Raw genomic sequence first — 22,683 nt, 5'->3', positions numbered from 1 at the left:
GTGCTGTAAAATAATAACCAAATGAGAGTATTATATGACTATACTTCATATGAGTATATTTGCTCTAAAACAAATGATACATGTGTGATGTATAATAGATGCATGACATGGTCGTTGTCACGTCCGGGGGGCGGGGTGGGGTGGGGGTGGTTGCCCTCCCACTGGTCAGGGTTCATGCTTCTCCTGTGCCAGGGCATGACCCTGTCTGAGTGCCCGCTGTATCACCCTCCTTGGGCCACCTGACGCCCACCTCTCAGCTGCCTCTCAGCATGTCCTGCCGAGTGCCAACACCCTATGACCCAGTGACACCAGAACATCAAAGCTGCTCTGGGCTTTTCTATGCCTACCTCACGAGACCGTGTATCATCTACCTTCTCTGTCCTGGAGTATCCATGTTTGAAATGGTTGTTATGGCTCTTATGTTCATCTTCCATGCATGAACAAAATGCATACATCACTATAATACAGCCTCATTAAAGCATTACAGCTGGATGTTGTATCTGTTACAAATATTCCTGAATCCATCTCTGTTTAATCAGTATTGCAATCAGTCCTTATAGCTTAAACCTACAGTCAGTCCCTGTCTAAGGTTTACTGGTGCCTTTCTAAAAAAACCTTATTCAGTAATTACATGGGGGCAATCAGATGAGGGTAGGTTCTTCTGTAGAGTTTTGGACCTTCTCAAGGTTTATTCTATGTTGTAGCTCAAGCAGTTTATTCTCACCATTTACTCTATTTGGCTTGGATCGATGTGACCTGGGTTTGGAACATTGTAAAGCCACTTCGTGACAGCAGCTCATGCGTGAAGAATCACAGATTTTAATGTTTTTTGGGTTTTTTTTTCCAGCCAGAGCTGCATTTTGAATGGGATAAACAAAGAAAGGGAGTGACACGTAGGCTATTGTCTCTGGACTATACATACAAGGCAGTGAATAGAGAGGCATTTCTCTTTGGCTCTCTGTCTGCCCCTCTCTCTCGCTCTTTTTCTCTCTCTCTCACACACACACACACACACACACACACACACACACACACACACACACACACACAGGCGCAGATGCACCCCTACCCCCGATGCACTCCAAAGCTGGCAGGACTGCTGCTGGCCTGGATGTGTGTCCGGTATGGAGGGGTGTTAATTAAAGCAGGCACGCTATTGATCTTCGCCCAGGCTCCCTTGCTGCTCTCACTGCTTGCTCCCATTACCCTGAAAAATGCTTGCTCTCTGGGGCACTGTCCCACAGATCTCTCTCTCTCTCTCTCTCTCTCTCTCTCTGTGTCTGTGTGTGTGCACGCCAGTGCCTGTGAGAGGTATGAGAGTGAAAGGCACTTGTAAGTGTGTGTGCAGGGTGTGTGTGTGTGTGTGTGTGTGTGTGTGTGTGTGCACAAAAAGGGGGGCAGGGTGTTAGTTTGTTGACTGGTTAAAACCCTGCAGTGCTTTCTATTCTGTAAAGCACTTTGTAATTCTAGTTTCAAAAAATGTTCTATATAAAATCCTTATTATTATTACTTTTATTGTTATTTACTCTTGACTCCTCAAAGATCAGTGTCCTTTCTGTGAAATGCAACATTATGCTTAACGCTTTTAGCTGTTGTCTGCACATTACACAGCACCTGAGAGACACAGCTGCTGCTTAACACCAAGGTCTAGCACACTGACTCCCCAGTTAAGCATGCCAATCTCTTCCTCCCTGAAGTGATCATGCAGTAAATGTGGAAAATCTAGTGGAAAAAAACAGGGCTTTTTTCTCAGTCCATTTTGTCCAATCACATAATAAGGAGTTAAGACCTTCACTGAATATTTTGTAATTATGTGGGAATTGGTATGAAGATCATCCCAGGGCTTTGGCAGAATAGCTCGTATCCTAATTAAAGGCATCTGAGGTGGAGAGGATTTCATTCTCCATGGAACGATGTTTGGTGTTGGGGCAGGATCTCCAGCGGTTTGAGTTATGGTGAGATAATGTCTTTAATTTATTCCGTATGCGGTTCCTGGATAGTGTTGTGTTAAATAACCTGTATGCTGTGAGAATGGTTCAACATGTGGAGATGAGAGGTCAGTAATGGCTCTGCCTACAGAGCAAGTGTTACAGACAGGAGGTGAATTTAGGGAGTTTTTTAACAGTGTCTTTATCAGTGTATCCCCAGTCTTGCATTTGGTTATACTCTGAGACGAAGTATTGGCCTGCCCAGAAATATAAACACATAGCTCCATTCAGGATAGAGTGAACAGATGAACATCATCAAACAAGGAGTACTGAATGAGTCGTTCTTTTGTCCAGTCTGTGTGTGTATGTGAGTGAGAGACTGACACACAGACCCACAGCATTAAGGACAGTTCTGTTGCTGCTTACAATTACAGTTGTATCAAAAAATAAAAATAAAAATAAAATAAAATAAGTTGCACGGCACAGCGCAGTCTTGAGCCCCCGCACAAGCAAAAGTGATGCTGACGCAGGTGGACAGAGGCAAGATGTCGGGGAGGAGCTAAAAACGCATTGCGCGAATCGGACTGCTGCAGCGCTAGTCTCCAAGTAGAACCGGTTCGGCGTGGCGGTTGATGTGTGCGTTATATGTAATACAACGACTATAAGAACGCGAGCCTTATTTTATTAAGAGGAAACGTTAGTCATATTTTGATGCCGCCAAGCTCTAATTTAACTGCTTGACAGCTCAGTTAAAACCATGGAACTTACTGACGCGGCTCCTTGGCTGTCTCGCTGCTGCGTACCTGCGTCGTCCGTTGACCATTAAACTGAATCACGTTTCAGTCTCGACAAGTGCTTTAGTGACACACCCAGACTTTGGACACTGCGTACCGGCCTCCGCATACTACTGGTTATCGTTAACAGAGTCGCTCGTGTGTATTTGGGCGAGGGCTGGGTGGTGAAATTGGTGGCAACTACTTGTCTCCACTCTGTTACGTGTCATCATCATCATCATCATCAGTTCTCTGCTGCGGAGTCGTCCGAGCCATGACAATGCGCCCGCTGCTTGCGCGGACCCTTGTCTGAATGGATGTCAGCGGATCATGGATATCGGTTTCTCCACTCTATGCTTCCAACGTAAACGCGCTCTAAATGGATGAGGAACTAGACAGCCGCAAAGTCAACAACAGCTTCCTTCGCGATCACAACTATGCAACCGAAGGTATTCAAAATGAATCTATTTTTCGAGTTTGCCATCTTACTGCCGTCTCACGTGCCCATTTACTGCAGTGTAAAAAAAATGCGTTAACGAAAGCATAACGATTCGGAATGATTTTGCAATGAGCGGGAATTTTCTAATGTACATCCCCATGATCATTTATCATGTCCAAAATGTTCCATCGCAATATTTGGACAAAAATAGAACCAGCCTGACTAACACCATAAGAAGATTTAGGTTCACTTGTCCATGTTCGTCCCCTCAGTCGCATAATTATCACTGGCGAACAAGAGGTTAGAATGAAAATTTGGATTTGCGCGTTATGAATGCAATACGGTAGTGGTGTCATGGATGGAAGTAAAGTATTTTACTCTATGAGCAATGACTCCAACTTTGCTGACAAGAAGCTGCATGTTGCAATATTTGTATATTGATTCTTGCGTTGAAGGATACATCCTGGGTTCGTCAGTCAACAATGAACAAATATAAGTTTATGATTTCCTTAGAATATTGCACCAATATTCAATAGTTTTTTCCCCCTGTGACAGGCTATTTTAAGTCAATCCTTATATAGACAGTATTGTACAGACTGTACAGACAATCTAACGTTTCTGAGTGCTGCTGAATGTCACAAAGCTGCCTGGCCTCTTATAACGAGGGCCTCCAGGAATGGTAAATGAGGTGACTGGAGCAAGTGAACAAGCTAGACATAGAGAAAGAGAAAGAGAGAGAGAGAGAGAGAGAGAGAGAGAGAGATAGAGAGAAATGAAGGATGAACACTGGGGGAGGCAGGCAGACATATGTGATGGGATTCCAGATGCTAAATCCATCGCACTCCAATACGTAATGTTTCATGTCTGCCCTCTCCAAAGCTCCATTTGCCATGTTCAGACCTAGCTAGTTTCACTATATTTCTGGCAGGAGTCCTCTGGGTACTTAAGGATTGGGGCCCTGTGTGATAAAGCTATGTAATGGTAGTAATGGTCTGCCTCAGAATATTGCTGGGTTATTAGAAAGATATTTGATATTTAAATTAGATTTGTAAATTATTTTTATTTTTATTTTTAAATGGTCTCTTAGGCTACATCATTACTTGCATTTTGATTTTAGGAAGGAGGCTGCACTTTGGTAAACACAAAACAAAAATCTAAATAAATAAAGAAACAAGTTCTGATATTTTACTAACACAAAACTCCAAGCATTTAAATACATCAACATTTAACAATAGTATCAACTTGAAAATGAGTCCCACTCATTTCACAGTCAGGCTGTGTGTATGGCTCTCTTCTGCATGAAGATAGACTAGAGGTGTTCGAATAACAGTCCTCAAAGTTCAGGTCAGGTCCTACAGATTTTCCTCCCTACCTAGGAGTCAGGTGTGATGGCAAAACGGCCAAACAGCTACATGAATCATTTAAATCAACTACAAGGGATCACAAAATCCAGGACCGGATTTGGATTTGAGGTCCAGATTTGAATACCAATGCACTAGGCTCTTGAGAATTTCTGCTGAAGAGTAGTTCCTACAGCAGAACATGGCTAAACTCCCCACCCCAAATTACCACGCATCTAAATGACTCACATACCCAGCTCCCTGGGGACCCAATTTTGAAGGGTTACTCAGAATCACATGGTGCCTAGCCACACATTTCATGCAGAAAGTTAAAACTGGTGCTTGTCGATTGAAAGCCCCATGCCTAACCTCAGTCCCCCCCCCCCCACCCCAGCCCATGCTCTCTGCAGACCACACTCACTGAATTATGTAGGTGCCATACTCATTCATCTATCACAGCTGAAACCACCTCCCACCGAAGCAGGAAGTGCCAAATTTAGTCTCGGGCAATAAAAGAGAGATGACAAGTTAAATGAGGACACCATTTGTAATATGGTACTATCACTAGACGCCACAGCACAAGCCTTCAGATGTCCACTTAGAATTTTTGAGATTGAAAAGGCAAGCGTTGAGGGGAGGGAGTGGGGAATTGGGGGGAGGGGTGGTGGGCCTGCGCTAGCGAATTTGTTTGTTGTTTGTCTGCCTGGTTGTCATAATGTAGCCAGAAGTTCCTCAATGAGAAAACCATCTCAGCTTTTTATAGGCGCCGGCCTTAAACCCCCCCCCCCCCCCCCCCCGGTACACAGGAAAAACTGGAAAGTGGAAAGACACATTCCTTTTTGTGGTTTTTTTTTTTTTTTTTCCATTTTTCCTGGAGCAACATTCTATAATGGGCAAATCACTCATAAAATTGTGACTGATCATGACTGTTCTTAGATAGGGAATAACTGCAGTCCCAAGTTGTTACTTGAATAGTTAACCATTAACTCACTGATGCCACTGAGTTTTTGACAATCCAATGAATAAATATAGACTCATACATTTTTAACACAACTTTAATGTGTCCCCGTTCCATTGCTCTGATGTTTTACAATCCAAACATGAAGTTTAAAATGAAAACCATGACACAAAGGCCCAGATGAAACGCATGCATTTAAAGCCATTGTTCAGCCATGTCACAGTTGTTACGTCACTGTTACGAGGATGACATAGATCCCACCTGTAATGGCATTTAAACAGCAGTTTTGCAGACAGTAGAGCTGAGGGAAAGCACAGCCTGAACACTAAACGACACCTTGCCCCTTAAAAGTATTTGGCTGAGTGTTTTTTGTTTTTCTGTATTGCTGTTGACATCAAAGACATCAAAGAGAAACCGGAGACTCTTCTTTTTTGTTGTTGTTGTTTTCATTCCCCATTACATAGTATCATCATGCTATGGCTTGTCTATATAACAGCAAACAGAGTGTGATTTCATGTTTAAAAGAGTGAAGATCCACATGAGACCCACATGAGAGTTTTAGGTATGGATTAGTGGTGAGCGATTGGGGCACGCACTTGAACGCTCCTCCTAATCCCATCAGAGAGACTTAGCCTGCTCCCCCCACGTCCAGATGATTTCTGTGCATTCACTGGCAAGCAGAGCAGGTCCTATTTGTGCAGACAACAGAGGAGGAGTGCCAAAAACCAGCAAGAAATCCAATTAACATTAAAACGCATTAAAGAAATGTATAAATTTTTTTTTGTCAGATTGTAAAGAGTATTTGATTTTAGAGATAATATGAAGGCACAAAGAAAGCCTATTTTTGGTCCACTAAAAAACTCTATAAAGGAAAAAGTGCTTGACAGATGCTCAAAAAGAGTAATATTACACTGAACATTTCAAAAGTATAGCAGACGCACAGGAACACTCAAATGTGGAAAGTGATCTCAAATGTTGGCTCACGGGAGACTGCATGTGACACGTCATTCAGAAGCATTAGGTTTCAAAAACAGGCTTTTTTTCTGTAATTACCAAATATTTTTTGTGCTGAGGCAGTGCACAAAGCCGCATGTCTGCTTCGAAGGCTGAGGTTGAGTAAGTATAGTGTTTGGATGGGGCTATCTCGGGAGATCCCCTCCCACCCCACCCCAGCTCTTCAGCGGAGGGAGCCTAAAATAAGGCTGAGTCTTCTGGGACAGCGCAGAAGTTCAAAGGGACAAGAAAGATGGTTCAGCACAGACACGGGGGCTGCTGGAGAGGATAAATAAAGCTCACTGAAATCCGTCATTAACCTGGGATCTGGCTGACCTAAAAACACAGGCCTTTTCTACTTGGGCAGGAACATGTCTTACAGAGAAATGCTCCAAATAATTCTTTACTTCATTGTGGAGAGGGAACATTTTTAAGAGGCGCAAAAACGGCTTACTTCAAATAAAAATGTGTGTGTGTGTGTGGGTGCACACACCGTGTCAGACCACCCAGGATTAAGCTAGCATATGCTCTTGTTTGTATTGTTGGACTTTGATTGGCACCAGTTCTTCATAATTGGGAGGTGGGGAGTGAATATTTATGTCTTTGCCCTACGTTTGTACTGTACATGGTGACTTGCAGCTACAGAGCAGGCTTTTGGGGGACGCCCCTGTGTGATATTCATTGCAGGGTAAATCCCAGTGGAGTTGGCCTGCATTTACAAGACGGAGTGAGCAGGGCTTTGCATAATTAGTGTGCTAATAAGAACTTGTGTGTATGTCGAGGTGTGCGGATATCTGAGCCTGGGGCAAGCAAATTCTGTTGTGTATTGCGAGCTACTGAGTAACCTAAAACCAGTTCCTTGTATGTGTGAACATACCTGGCTGATAAAGCCTGATTCTCATTCTGTTCTTTGCACTTGGACCCATTTTTACTGAGTACCATTATTATCTGTTACCTGTAAGTTCCATTGCTCTATTGTCCTGTCCAGTGGCATGACTGCATTTTTTCTTTAACACTAATTGGACTCAACCTGTAATCTCATTGGCTCCAGCTGTTGCCCATTCTGGCATCTGCTTCAGGTCCTTGTCTTTGTCATTTTTAAGGGATCTCTAAGAAATTCTAAGGAATGTGCTTTGTATATTAAAATAGCAAAATATCATACAATAATACAGTAAATACAAGGTGTCAAGATTTAATAGGGCATGCACACGAGGGCCAAAGCAGAATTTAAGTAGAGCTGTGGTGATCGGTCAGTGTCATTGGTTTATCCCGGCAGGAAATTTATCATCGAGAAATTGCATTAGTGACATGTCGTTCATTTAAGAAAGACACACTGGCCTCGTAGCATAATTACTCTTTGGAGAAGACAGCATGACTTGCTTAATTGCAATCGTTTTATCTCAGTGACAGGACCACCAGACTTTGAAACCATTAGTATAGCAACACAAGGTGATCAAACTTCATTCAGACAGATCAGTCTGTTTCTGTGTGTTAAAGCATCAGTCAACAATTCAGTTAACATTCTACATATGGTGCTATAATGCAGTGCTCATTAATACGCCTGACCTGCCATTGCATTAAGTGCATGAAATGTAACAAAGCCCGTTTACCCGTTTACCCCTGTAAGAACACAGGAGTTGTGAAATGTGCTCCTTTCAGCTTCAATCTGAAGGTAGCTAGCTGGACTTTGTACCCCGTTCATTGTTTTGGAACAGCTGCACGCTTCAGTTTGACCTCTGGCCAAGTCTCATACTTTTCTGCTTTTCTGTAGTCCCCTTTATGGAAACTGCACGTGTTTTCCTCCTTTAGCCGCATGCTTTTTGATAGCTGCCTGAGCAGCAGTGCTCACTGTTTGCGCAAAAGCAACGGTGGGCCTTTCATGTGAACAATAGCCCCGAAAGCAGGATGAGAGTCACTGGCAAAGAGCGGAAAAGTCGCCGATGGTCTCTGGAGGTGTGGCCCGTCGGAAGGTTCCAGAACAGCTTGTGCGTCCTCCACCTCTCTTTGTCTAGACATGGAGGAGGAAACTAAGAATGTCCAAGTGGTCTGATAACAAGTGCAGGGCACAGTTAGGAGGGCAGAGAAAGGACACTGGGGAGGTAGAAGCCTCCATTGTTTCAGAGTGTGTAGAGGGGCGGTCTGTTAGAGCACTGTTTTTAAGGCTTAAAACAGTACTGTGGGAGAGGGGAGCCAAGGAGCTCAGCCATCAGCGTTTTAGAGTTTATGTTCTCACAAACACAATGGGTTGGCGGTGGTTAAGATACTGTTGCCTATGACTTTTGTGTTTCTGTCATCAGTCCTGCACACTAGGCTGGATACCGTATAATGGCTTGGACGCGATAAGATCTTACATTAACTCTTTAGAGTGATACTGTATCGCAAATATCTTTGATACATATTACATTTGTAATTTGTGATGGTCAGCACTAGTCAACCTTTGCTTGTGAACTCATGTGAATTTAGTGACTCATCCAAGCATTCACAGTCCTTTGAAATGTCTGAGCTTAGATCAATGCACACAACGCTATATAAAATGTGAGGATTTCTTACTGGACTGGTTTACGTATTTAAGCCATCAGGCATGGCAATACTATTAGAAGCCCCAAATTGGAATAACAATTAACAAATGATATAATGTGCAGACCTAGTTACTGGAGTCACTGGAGGTAGCTAGTTCTGCACAATACAGCATTTGTTAATGATGGGGACTGTACCTTTCTATAATCTGTGGAGTCACTATTCTCATGTTTTTTTTTTACTGTATTTTTATTTTTTCACTTTCAAAATCATTATGTCATATTGGTATTTAGGACTAAAGCATTTAGTCAGTACTGTCATCCAAAGCAGGCAAATAAAACACTGAAAAGACACTGGAATTATTCTATTGGAGGATCAACTGCATGAAAAGTAAGTAAATCAGTCAGTATAAATGTGATTGTGTGAACATGACATGTGAACATGACATGCTTGATGGTGAAGCACTACTGTGCACTTTTATTTCTTTTAATTCTTCATTTATTTTGCTTTACTTTTTACATTTTTCTTTATTTTTATCACATGTTTGATTTTTATGCAGTTTATGTCTTCTATTTATCATATTTATTATTTATTATAATATTTACATATTTATATTTTACAAATGTATATATTTATACCTCTTTATTTAATTTTTCATTTAATTTCTTTAAATCAACTTGTTAATTTTCTACTTAAATCAACCATATTTAACTTTTATTTTAATAGTTTTTGTAACATTTTCTGGGGTTTTTTTGGGCAAAAACCTTCCTAAGGTAATAGATCTCAGGATGTAATCAGCTATATTATTCTTTTATGTCTTTGTGAAGCACTTTGAATTGCTACTGTGTATGAATAGTACCTACAAATAAACTTGCCTTGCCTTGCCTTGCCTTTCTGGATGTTATCAGTTGGGCTGTGGTTGATGGCCAAGTTCTTCAGCTAGTGAGCTATTGATCTCACACATCTACAGCCTGCAGCAAACATTGTAAACATGTTGGTGATGTTTACAGATCTCAGATAAAGGTTAAATTATCAGATGATAATTAAAATGTGGAGATACCACATCTCCCAATGCCCTGTATGACCATGCATATGTGGATATGCATGTGTGGGCTTTCTTGCAAACTAAACGGGCTGCTCACCACCAGTAACTGACCAGCAGATCCTTGCAGCCAGCCATGCCTATATGCCTTCTGCATGCATAATAGGGTGAACTGGATAACATTTGTTACAATAAAAATGAAAAGGAAGCTGTTTATGATTGGAAATTGATCCATAGCTAATACCGTCTACCAGATTACAATGCATCAAAGACCAAAATATCTGCACAATGTGTGCAAACCCTACTTTACTCTGCTGTCATCCGCTGAAATGGGACTTGGTGAGTGGTGATCTTTCAATAGTGATGCAGTGACCCACTAGCTGTAGCCCTCTTCACTCAATGAGTCCTCGTACCACAGCCACCCTCTCATGATGAGGGATGTGATCACTCATTTCCCATGCTTGGGGAGACGTACCTCCAATTTACTACTCGTTGGTGCACAGAAAAGACACCCCCTTCAGAACACTTGGTGCTGAGGTTAGTGTTACAGTAGCGCCACTCTGCTGGTAGATACTAGAGAGGGAAGGATCCTGAGAACCATTGGGAGTAGAGGGCAAGCTTCCACCCCTGCAAGATTGTGGCCCTCTGGTGTAGGCTCATTAAATTTGGATTGCTAGTGTTTTTCTGGCTCCCACTTCACTTCTCCGTTGCCCTGAGGCACCGTAAGACCAATTTTGAATGTCCCTATACCACCCCCCACCCTCCACTGCAGTAAGTGCACTACACAAAACAGCTAGGCAGTATTTTTTTTATACCTCCTACACCCTTAAAGGCTGAAACCAAGCCCTGTTTCTTCATTTCTGTGAGCACATTATTGCAATTGCACAGTCTTGAGCTTTGCTGCTGATTAATGCAGCTATCCTTCCCCTGTGTCTTCTCCATAAACGTCTGGCCTGGTCTTTTTCAGGAACTGCCTCTAGAAGTTCCAGTGAACACAATGGACTGCTGAGATCTGAGCTCTGAGATTTTTTTCCTGGCAAGAGCAGCCTCAAGTCTGTATATACGGGCTATATATTACTCTGTATATATATATAGGCTGCCTAATCCCCAACCCCCCCCCCCCTACATCTAGCTAGTATATTGCACATCCACTCTACCTCTTAACACAGACCCATGGGGATCGCCCCCGGAGCTAGTGCTTGCCCTATCTGTGTGCTAAGCTCCTACAGACCAGGGCTTAATTGTTTACTTCAAAGCTCAACTGTATACAGTCTGACAGCCACGTCTTCGGAATCTCATGGGTGGAGATGTAAAGCCAGCGTGGCTGAAGCGCATTGTGCTCGAGCTGTTGTTGCATCTGCCTTCCTTTCGGTGCATCCCACCCCTGAAAGCAGTGCGTCTTCAAATGAGACTTTGCACTTTGTGCCTATTATGTGCCCAAGCTGTTATTACGAGCTCATTAATACCAGGGCTTTTTATGACTCAGTGGGAGGGGATGCTGAAGGAGCAAGTTCTGGACCATTAATGTAAAAGAGATCTGTTTTAATGATAGGCCTTATGTATGCTCTCAATATCCTGCATGCATCCCCTGAAATGAATCGGCCGACTGCTCACATCACTCTGATACATCATCTGATTTATTAGCTTATATGCTCGGAATAGAATGACTAGGCCTCTCTCAAAGCAGGACAGTGTTTGTTAGGTCACATGCCAAAAAAAGAGAAGAACAAATGCCAAAGTAATGCTGCATATGACATGAAGAAAAGGGTAATATCACACACCATGTGGTTTCTTATTAGTTTCACAGATGCAATTAGCATTATGGACACAATCTATTACGTCCTTAATGTTAACACATGCAAAGTCTAGTTCAGTACATAATTACACGTGGTAACATGCTTGACTAGTTGTTTTTTTGTTTTTTTTTCCAATTTCTTGATGATGTACGAAGCTGTTTTGCACCGACAGTTAAGTGTAGCAACACTCCCCCACAACTCTGTGTTAGCTTATTTAATTTCCGATGCTAATGCAGCACCTCCAACCCCTGACGCTGGAGACCGCAAAATTAAAGTACGGAGGAAGCTGGACTAAATGGGTCCCTCATGGTCCTGTTTTCACTTACACACACACACACAAACACTCACACCCACACGCACTTAAGCTCATAAAGAGTTTGACAGCTAGACATGTCAGTGGGGATCACTGCAGGCCCAACCCAATCACCCAGTCTCCTAGCACAATCGCTCCACTGGCACACTTAAACCCGCAGGTCTTGCGACGCAGACCCGGCCACAGACAGCGCCAGGCTGACATCGGCTGGCATGGGCCAGCATGGCCTTGGCATGGAAATTGGAGGAGTTGTGTGGCGTGTTTGGGGCGCCCCTGCCGAGTGCCAGGCGTGCTCTGTCTCTGCGCCCCCTCACTTCGCCTCCGGCATACAGCCGTATCAGAGACACGGGCAGCCACAGATGTTGGTGTAATGGAAGCAGCTAGTGCCGGTACACATGGTGCCGATTTGAGGATGCAGATGAATAGTGCCAGCACTCTAGAGGGTACTGTAATATTTACATTGCTGTAGTGTGTAGAGCGTGTTGTGTACTGAAGTGTGTAGTGTACTGTAGTGTGTAGGGTGCTGTAGTGTGTGTAGTTTGCTGTGGTGTGTAGGGTGTTATACTGAACTGTGTAGGGTGCTGTAGTGTGTCGGGTGTTGTAGTGTGCTGGAGAGTGTAGTGTGTTGTAATATGTAGAGTGCTGTACAGTGTGTATTGTGCTGTAGTGTGCTATAGTGTGTAGTGTGTTGTAGTGTGTAGGGTGTTGAAGGGTGCTGTAGTGTGCTGTACAGTGTGTATTGTGCTGTAGCGTGTAGAGTGCTGTAGTGTGTAGGCTGCTGTAGAGTGCTGTAGTGTGTAGTGTGCAGTAGTGTGTATGGTGCTGTAGAGTGTGTATTGTGCTGAAGTGTGTATTGTGCTGAAGTGTGTAGGGTGCTGTAGTGTGTAGTGTACAGTAGGGTTTAGTGTGCTGCAGTGTGTAGTGTGCTGTAGTGTGTAGTGTATATTGTTCTTTGCTGTAGTGAATGCCAAAGTTGCCCTATATGTGACCATTAGTAGAAACTACATTAATCTCTAGAGATAATGCATGAATATGAATGTAACTATGAAGTAATACATCTAACTCATCCTAAGCCTCTCTCTCTCGCTCTCTACCTACCTTTACAGCTATCTATCTGTATATGTGGAGAGAGAGAGATATTCAAAGTTTCTTGAGAAACAGGATGTTTCGGACAGAGGTCCTTCATCATCCGCTATGCAAGCAAAGTGCTTCTGAATTTGCAGGAAGAGGACCCCAACAAATTCAGAAGCACTTTGCTTGCACAGCTGATGAAGGTCCTCTATCCGAAACGTCCTGTTTCTCTCGAAACTTTGTGTGCTTCACTACTATTTAAAATATCTCTACATCTCTTACTACAGTACACTGCAGTTTTATATATATATATATATATATATATATATATATATATATATATATATATATATATATACACACACACACACCACACACATACACACACACACACACACACACACTTGTGTGGGTGTGTACACATATATTTTATTAGTAAAGAGTTACAGAGAAGCATTTGCCAGTGTTTATTAACAACAGGCAATAGATTAATTCCATTCTGAATCACTGCAGCGCACAATTAAGTTCAGCTTTTCCCTCCTTCACCATCTGGTTAGCGTAGGCTGCCTGTAGGAGAACTATATGTGCAGCGGGTTGTGCGCCACTGTGGTGAGCTGGCATTGATCTGGCTCCCCTCTCCCCATCAATGCAGAGGGTTATTCATAGCAAGTGGCTCTGTGCCGAGCCCTGTCTTTACGGCTGCAGTGAAACGGAGAGTGCGGCTGGAGCTCCTGAGCTCAGCAACCCCCCCACGCCCCCTCTATTTACTGCAATCCCCGCAGTCATGTAGGCACCCCCCACCCTAATATACGTGCACACCTGCCCACGCATACACACACACACACACACACACACACACACACACACACACACACACACCGGACCTACGAGACTCTAGCAGGGAAAAATGGACGACCAGTGCCACAGAGAATCCACTGCCCTCAAGGGTGAGGCAGGGTTGGGGGGGAGGGGGGGTGTGTGTGTCTGAAATACTGGACACCAGGGACCGATATTCAGGATTTATGTATTTACCCTGATAGCATGTTTCTCACTCGCCGTTTTGCGTGGGCCCATTGCAGGTGTGGCTTGTTGGCGGTCTGCTGCCTACCGAGGCGGGAAAGCTGCGATGGCTTTGTGGCTACAGCGGAGCTGACAGATCCGCTCTCCAATATGGAAGCAAGCTCGGAAAATGGGTGCATCCTTAAACATCCTGAAGCAGAAAGGGTCTCATGTTTCTGCTTGTGGCACTGAAGGAAATTCCAGTTTCTTTCCAGTTTGAAGTCTCCACTTTGGAGATGACATCCGGTGGCCCAGTGTGAACAGAACATTTAAAACAGAATTTGAATTCATTTTAAATCAATATAGGTTTATCTACTTGGGAATGTGCTCCTTCATGCCAAATCATTGCCATATTTCTTTGTCAGCTCATTTTTTATACAATAAAATGAGTAAAATGGAAGTATTCCATTCCAGTTTATTGATAGTGAATGATAATTTAGATGCAATTGTAAGATCTTCTATTTGTCAGTTGTGTTATAAAATCATAAGCCTATACAACTATGTGCAAACATGTTAAGAGTCAAAAACACAAAATCCTATCGTTTAACAAAGTCCTACAAGCCTTTCTCTAATATTGGCTCTGTGCACCAAACACACCAGGAACCAGCGTATCAGATCAACATAAATCTGTTTCCATCAGCTCAGAACTTTCAGTTTCAATGAAATTTTATTTGTTTGACACTCTTTACAATACATGTCACAAAGCAGCTATACAGAAACCATCTATACAGATAATTTGGGTACAGGCCCCTAACAAGCAAGCCAGAGTGTCAGTGGCAAGGAAAACCTGCCCAAGAGCAAGAGAAAGAAACCTCAAGAGGAATCAAGACCCAGAAGGGAAACCAATCTGCCTCCGGCCTTCACCGGATGGCCGACTTTGCTTCAGGCATGCGGCCTCCCTGACAGGGAGATGGCGAACGAGCAACGAACTCCAAGCAAAGAGTCTGCCGATCTGGCTGTCTTGGAGCAGATCCGGATCTCAACCGGACCGTCGGATGGGAAGTTGGGCACAGATTGTTATAGAGGGGGCCTCAGCGAGTGTCTCTGCCAAGTCAAACAGCCCCCCGGCTACCCCACGTTTATCCAAGAAAAGAAATGTTTCATCCAAGGCCCCGAGAGGCACATTCATTATTCCAAAAGAAAATCCTCCCCTGCTTGATGTGTTCGGCTCAGTGACGGAAGGAGGGGCAGGTTATTTGCCGAGGGGTAAAGGGGGATGTAGGGCTTAACACAAAAAACACTGTCTCATTCGTTTATGTATTCACAGATTTTGTTGTGCGCATTAGCTTTCGGCACAGCCTTTCCTGAACAAAACAGTGTTCCAAGTGCTCGATTCTGAAGCTTAGATTGGTTGACACACTTCATGGAGTGTTGCATTCCTCAGTGCAATTCTGTTTGGCTATGCAAAATTTAGGTCTAATGGCTTTAGTGCAAGTTCAGAAAGCGTACGTCAGGTTTGCGGCTCTGGCCTGCTGTGCTTTAAGGATCGAGCCATGCTCAGTCCTTGGGGACATGCAAAGAGACCCCGCTTATGTTTTAATGTCCGGTTGCTTAGTTACACTGGTGATGAAAATCAGATTGTAAGCTCTTGCCTTGCATTGCTCGAGGAGCCATGAGATCCTTATCCATAACCCTGCCATCCTACGTTTCACCAGAGACATCTACTTAATCTATGGTTGGTCTTTCACCAAAGTAAACAAAGGGGCCTCTAAATGCTAATTTTACTTTCACTTTCTGACATTTCCCCGATGGTCTTATTCATTATGGACTTAATGTCATTGAGAAAGGACCAGTTTTATTCTGTCTAGCTGCCGGTGCTTGAGTAAAACAAAGGCTTTTGTGGAATTAGCACATGTATCAAGGGCTCTGCACTGATGTGTCATCAGGTGTTGCCAAGCGAATGGCATTTCAAACCAAACAAATGAATTCATTTGAAATTGTGCCTGTGGAGTTGTGTGACACGGGGTAGTTGCTGTTCATAACCCAGCGAGAGAATTACACACGCCACTGTGGCTGTCGCTCACACACTTGAACTGCATAAGATGGCAGGAATGGCGGGAAACTAGTGCCGTAAGAGGGCTCGTGGTATTGGTGTGGTATTAGCTGGAACCCATCACTTACCCTCAAGTAGGTTTGGCTCAAAAGCAGACCCGCATTTGGGGTGATTGGGGTGCGTTGGGAGAACTTGAACTACACCAGCCCTTATGGCATATTAATCATGTTGTCATAATATCGGGCTGTTTCTTGTGCCCAGTGCTGGTGCTGCGAAAGTTTTTTGCAAACTTTTGGAGATTTCATTTTTGATACAGGGGATTTCCACTGAGTCAGAAAAGATAGCTCGGTGTGAACAGATGACCGTCTGTATTTGTGCCTCCGCTGAACACAGACGGGGCAACCTGCGTGATTATCCTGGAGCCCATCGGCCTGACGCATGTAGGTTAATTCAGTAACCTTATAGCACCGTAATCTGTTAGTCATGCAGGTGTTTAGCAATGCGTGACGCCACACAAACTACTCAGTTTCTCATTCACTCATTGTACTACAACGGGTTTCCATGCTCGTGCTGTTTTGTTTGTGCTGTTTTTGTTCTCATGCAATTTTACTATTTGGCTGTTTAATTTGATGCTTAGCGCTAGTAATTCAATGAATAACCATTTTTGCGATATCTCTCCTGTTACTGTTACTTAACTGTCTCTGCCATCCATACTGAATCTGGTTGCAATGAAATATCCTTAGTGGAGGAGGGTCCTGTGACCTTAAATAGGAGATTTCTTTAATATTTTCATAAAAAAACCCTTTTAAGCCTCCGTGCACATCTGCGCCTTCAATATAATCACAAATTGCTGCTCAGTCCACTCCCCCACCTTTTCATGGTCACCCAATTGTTGTAAATGGATTTTTCTTTTCCATTTTTGTTAGAAGTCTCTATGCTTACAAAAGATCTGTATTGTAAAAGAGCTTATATCTCTAGATCTTTTTTCTTCTGTTTTTGTTTTATTCATTTCCTGGTGCATTCCTGCTGCCTTTCAAGCAGGCAGAGGCGAAACTGTATAACGCCTTGTTTTTAATAATCCACCCTCCCACCCGCCCCCTTGCCCTCTGTGCCTCAGTTACGGCCAGCCTGGGATTCAGCAGCAACCGAATTGTTTTTTTTTTTCTAATTTTAGGCTTTTCATCTCCCGTTGAATCCATGCACGGCAGAGACCGCAGAGAGATCCAATCTCCGCCGTGGTAGGGTACGCTGAATCTGCAATCTCTGATCTGCACATGTAATAATAACAGAGCGAGAAGTGCTCGGGCTCTGTGATAAATTTGTGCCCCCCTGAGAACCCATACCCTCCAAACCCACCGCTACTACCCCCCAGCCCGCGTTATTATTCGAGATGGATTTCTGTTATCGCAGGACGTGCCTTCGTGCAGCACGGCGACCCTTGACCTGGCAGTGTTCACAGGCTTCGCCAGCTTCATGATTTATTGTCTGGCTGTGACGGCAGGTTCCGCTAGGGCCTGTCCGTCCAAGTGTCCGAGGCGAGGTACGATTGGCTGTGGCGTGGCAGATGTGTGCTCCCCTTGGAGAGCCAAATTGAAATCTTACATTGCTGCATGTGACCGAAGGAGAGGAGGGAAGGAAAAGTGATCTTCTGTATGCACAGCGAAGTGAATGCAAACCAAAACAAATGATCCAAACGAAGGATCTGTGATGCCATGGTGCATGGTGGAGTGAATGGAAAAAGAACATCACCTTCCTAACATCGAGGGTTAGGATACGTGTAGTGGACTATGGATAAGGGATTATCATATGACTGAATGGGTACAGCGATTCAAACAGATGAGCGCTTCCTTGGAAATCTGTTCAGTCTGTGGTTATAATAAGGTTGAAGGTGACTTTCAAGAAGTGAGATTAAATGTCAGTAGTTACATTCTTACATTCTTCCCCTGCCTCTGGGTTCTGACAAGCTTGGCTTTTAAAGGTATTCTTTCAATTGCTTAAGGCAGTGTAGTGTTTTGGTACCAAAAGCAAAGAAAGTAAGTAAGAGCCGAGCCCCCGTGTTTTGACTGTGCTTGTGTGTGTGTGTGTGTGTGTGTGTGTGTGTGTGTGTGTGTGTGTGTGTGTGTGTGTGTGTGTGTGTGTGTGTGTGTACACATGAGATGATGTCTGTGCCAGGTTGGCCATGATCACAGGACAAAGCTCCATGGCCTCTTCACTCATCAGGCCATCTCCATTAATGAGCTACTTCTCCACTTTCAGATCCACCCGTGTTTAATGTGTTAATAACGACTGGGGAAGCCGACTCTTTAAGAGCACTCTGGCTGCCGAGTCTGTGAGCCTTCTTGTCATACCAGACACAGACAGCAGTCTCAGTTCCTCCCTCCATTAAGTAGCCCACAAAGAGGTTGCTGTCGTGTCAAAGTGGCGCCCATGACACAAGCCAAGATGCACTTTGTAAAATGACTTCATAAAGATCACAAAACCAAAATGGCGGTATGTTTCAGACGATAACAAGGTAGCTACCCGCTTGCCCCCAAAGCGTTTGCATATCTCTTTCAACGTTTAATTGTGCTCCGTTTTCATTCTCGCCAGAAAGTTATGCCCCCTCCGCTCCTCCACACTCCCCTCTGAAGATAACGATGAAAAACACCCGGAAAAGGAATCGGAAAATTGGATTCTCCCGAGGCCTAATTAGGTCAGCATGTTTTGTGAACTCATTCGGAATTCTGCTTCTGTGTGAGGAATCAGAATATGATTTAGATGTAATTATTTATGCCCCCGGTTCCATCTCCTGCATACACTACACCCTGTGACGCTCTTCGGGCTGTGATTTGCTCGTTTGACATATTGCTGGACCAGCACATTGAGTGGAGTCTGGGGGTATATGTATGTCACTGTGTGTAGCATATGTAACTGTGTGTGTACAAAGCATCCTAGAAAAAGATTCACATGGAGGACCAATCTAAGTAAAAATGGGTCAGACCCTGTCATATGTTACAAGGTGTGACAAGCCACTGCTTGCATGAGAAGGAAAGAGAATGAGAGAGAGAGAGAGAGAGTAGTTTCATCAGTCTTTCCATAAGAAAACAGTATCTGTGCTAGAGAATCAAGAGCCCTTACATAAAACGTACCATGACACTATGAAAAAACTGCCGTTAACCCAGAACACAACAGCCCCCCCATCTGTCACTGAGGGCCAGTGTTGGCCAGGACCCTCGTTAGTGTAACACCAGTACTGAGCCTTCAGCGCCAACAATCTGTCCAGTTCCCAGCGTTCACGCCAAAGGCTCGTCGCTTTTCACCACGCAGAGTCCCCGCCGACTGTTGACTGCGGCAAGACGAGGAGCAGCACGACCGTGTCGGCTCAGTGGCCAGCCATCCCTTCTGGCTATGCTTACGGGATGCAGTGCCATTAATTAAATGAGAACGGCAGCTTAAGGTCCGCAGAAAGAAAAAAAAAACAAAAAAGGCGAGACTTAGCTCTGTGTCGAATGTACAGAACAGGAAGGTGTGAACACTTGGGCCAGCTGTGGCTGTGTAGTGTTGGATATTGGCATCGCTGAAGAGCCCCGCGTAATGGAGTTGGGTGCAAATGGCGCTACATTTACTATGTGTGCTGGCACTTTAGACTTCTGCGTAGGAATAGCATGAACAACCCCCCGGTCTGGGAAAGGGTTGTCATGGAAACCGTGCCCTTAAATTCTCCACGCATATAAAAACCCATGGAGGTGTGTCAGAGGGAACAAGTATAAAAAAAAAACAAAAAAACAAAAACAACAACAACAACCGGATGCTTTCCTCTTGCTCTCCGTCTGATTCTCTCACTCTGTCTCTCTCTTCCCTCCCTCCGTTTGTGACGGGCTCCTGAAGGAACAAAGGGATTTGTTTCGAAAGGCTCGGCTCGCTCGTTTGCTGCGGCCGCGCGCACGCAAATGACGGCCGCCGCACACCGTAACGTTTTGAGTGCTCGGCGCGTCGCGGGGCTACGAGGACGGAGCTGATCGGAAGCGAGGTGATACAGTGCAGTTGCGAATATAGCTGCCTGCGATAGTAAGGTGAGCGAGAGAGTGGGAGAGAGAGCAAGAGGGGAAGAGAGGAAGAGAGAGAACTGCAGTTAGCACAAGCGGAGATAGTGTCCTTTCTTTTCTCGGGAAGGATTGCATAGCAACAGTGCATCGCAAAGCCAGAGAAACAGATGCATCTGCTTGAAGAGGACCAAGGAAGATGTGTCAAAGGTAGGACTCGATTGCGTGTCGGAGGGTTGGAGTCAGGGCTTTTCTGAGTGAGCAACTTTAGGTCCACAAACCCATCTAAACCACAGATGATGGACCTCTTTGCATCGGTGATCACCAGTGGTATCAGTTATGGCGTCAGATGCTGCCGAATGCTGGAGCTTGTTGGCCAGGCCATTGAGGACACGGCTCCTATTTTGAGTGGTGGTAGGAACTAGAAGAGCTCTGGGTTAACTGAGGACAGGGTGAGGAGAGGACTCGTGTTTCCTTTCAGCTTAGGACTTTCTCAGAGCGATTTGTGGATGATCAATTATTGCCAAAGAGCAAGCGACTGAAAAATTATGTTCTGGCTATGTCATGCATGTCTGTCCAATGAGCAGGGGGTTCGGGGATCTGAACAGACTCTTATTTACATAACGAAGCATTAAAGCTCCGGGAGCTTGTGGACACGCTCGTCACTGGTTGTCCCAGCCTAATACCCCCCCCCCCTTCACAAGACTCTCCCTTCCCCCTCGATGGTGGAGAGTGATTAGACACTTGGAACGCGTTAAGCATCGGGGCTCTCAGAAGCAGCTTGAGTCTTTTTTGGGTTGGGATGTGGGTCATATGCAGTGAAGTGTGTGTGAGCTTTTCATCGCGAGCTGTTCTGCAAATGCAGATGAGAAAGCAGAAAAACAAGAAGAGCTAGCTGGGAGGAGGCTTGCAGACCAAACCTGCAACTAATACATCGATTATGATGAGGATCATTGTCTCTTTAGGAAAACAGCCGTTGTTTTCTTAGGGTGTCTATAATGAACTGTATCTAAGTCCTAAAAACAGCTAGTCTCAAGTGTATGCATTAATTATCTGTCTCTGTCATAAGAAAATCTTTCTAAACGTTGAAAAAGAAGCTGCCCTTTACTGTTTGTGAACATTTCACTCGCTATCAGATGTTTGATTGTTCCCATCAAATTACAATTTTGGAGATACGATGTTTTTTTTTTAATGCTGACATGATCATTATTGGCTTCCCCATTCACACAGTATATTTCACCCCAGACAGGAAAGAGCATTCTGTCCAGCATGCTTGCAAACACCAGCTCGTGCGTGCTTTGTGTGTGTGTTTACTGCTAAGGTCCAGCGGATGTTTCCCATGTGCGGGTCTGTACACAAGGGCTTTTGACATGCAAGCGCTGCCGCCATTATGGAGAGAGGAGTATCACCCCAGTTCATATCATATATCATGCCTTCATCTCATTAAAATAAAGACCTACTGATTGTGTGTGATCTAGGTTTGGCTGAATGCTAGCTATAGTCCATGTAAGTCTGGTGCTTATTAAGGAGTTTGCTTTCGCTCTGTCTTGCCTGGAATTATGGAAGTATGCGATATTTGGAGAAGGGATTTGCATATCAATGGAGTGGTAGCAAATAGTGACGTGGTGGTGAACAGTATTGGGGGGAACAGGCTAGTCTCCCAGCATCGCCTTTCATCGTGTATGGCGTGAGATGGGTGGCATGGTGGCCTTGGTGAACTCCTAGACAGGGAGGGTTAATCAGGTGGTATAAGTTACTTCTCAGCTATGCTGTCACTGCAGACAGCACACGATCATTTGAAATGCAGGCAGCTGAGACTATACTGGGATATAATCTTGACAGGCAGAGGAACCCCAGCCCCCCACCCCCGCCACCCCAACCCAGTCATTTTCATTTTCTTTCAAACATTTTTTTTTTTAACTGGAGGCTGTCCTGAAACCCGACATTCCTGCTGCACATGTATTGAATTTTTACGCTCTCTCCCCTCCAGCTGACATCATATCCACGGTCGAGTTCAACTCCACCGGAGAGCTCCTGGCCACGGGGGACAAAGGAGGTCGTGTGGTGGTGTTCCAGAGAGAACAGGAGGTAAGTATACAGCCCATATGCTAACACTAGCTGGGGGACCATTAAAATGGGGGGGGGGATAAAATAATTGTCTCCCTGCTGAGCACATTATTATGTGTCTATTTCAGTTTTGCCTGTCATTCATGGTGTTTATTTCTGGTTTTGCCATCTTAGAACATGACAGTGCCTTGATAGATTATACCTCACATAATTTTAGCAACTAATTTAATCACACACATTTTCGCAACTATTATAATTGCTCACAAAAGCACATAAACAATACCCCAGGGTTCTGTCTGGCTCAGTAAATGTCTGAAAGGGTAACTCCCCACATCTTTGCTGCCATCTTCTCTAAATCTGTTTTGGCGATAT

General features: G+C 44.3%; 1 protein-coding gene across 3 annotated transcripts in view; it reads left to right on the top strand.

Annotated features, from left to right (window-relative positions):
* Window positions 1-22,683, top strand: part of ppp2r2bb (protein phosphatase 2, regulatory subunit B, beta b) — a 55,454-nt gene that overhangs the window by 19,114 nt on the left and 13,657 nt on the right. The window contains exons 1-2 of one of the 3 annotated variants that reach the window (XM_027023451.2): window positions 2,515-3,150; window positions 22,235-22,332. In XM_027023451.2, the coding sequence (XP_026879252.1) occupies window positions 3,081-3,150; window positions 22,235-22,332 (168 nt within the window). In that variant the 5' untranslated portion in view covers window positions 2,515-3,080. Of the gene's footprint in view, window positions 1-2,514; window positions 3,151-20,189; window positions 20,455-22,234; window positions 22,333-22,683 lie in introns of those variants that run through there. The other 2 variants (XM_027023453.2, XM_027023452.2) reach the window with 2 other exon arrangements.

This window comes from Electrophorus electricus, chromosome 6 (assembly GCF_013358815.1).
Source record: "Electrophorus electricus isolate fEleEle1 chromosome 6, fEleEle1.pri, whole genome shotgun sequence".
NCBI lineage: Eukaryota > Metazoa > Chordata > Actinopteri > Gymnotiformes > Gymnotidae > Electrophorus > Electrophorus electricus.
The sequence above is the reverse complement of the archived record's forward strand: the minus strand, read 5'-3'. Positions and strand labels throughout refer to the sequence as shown.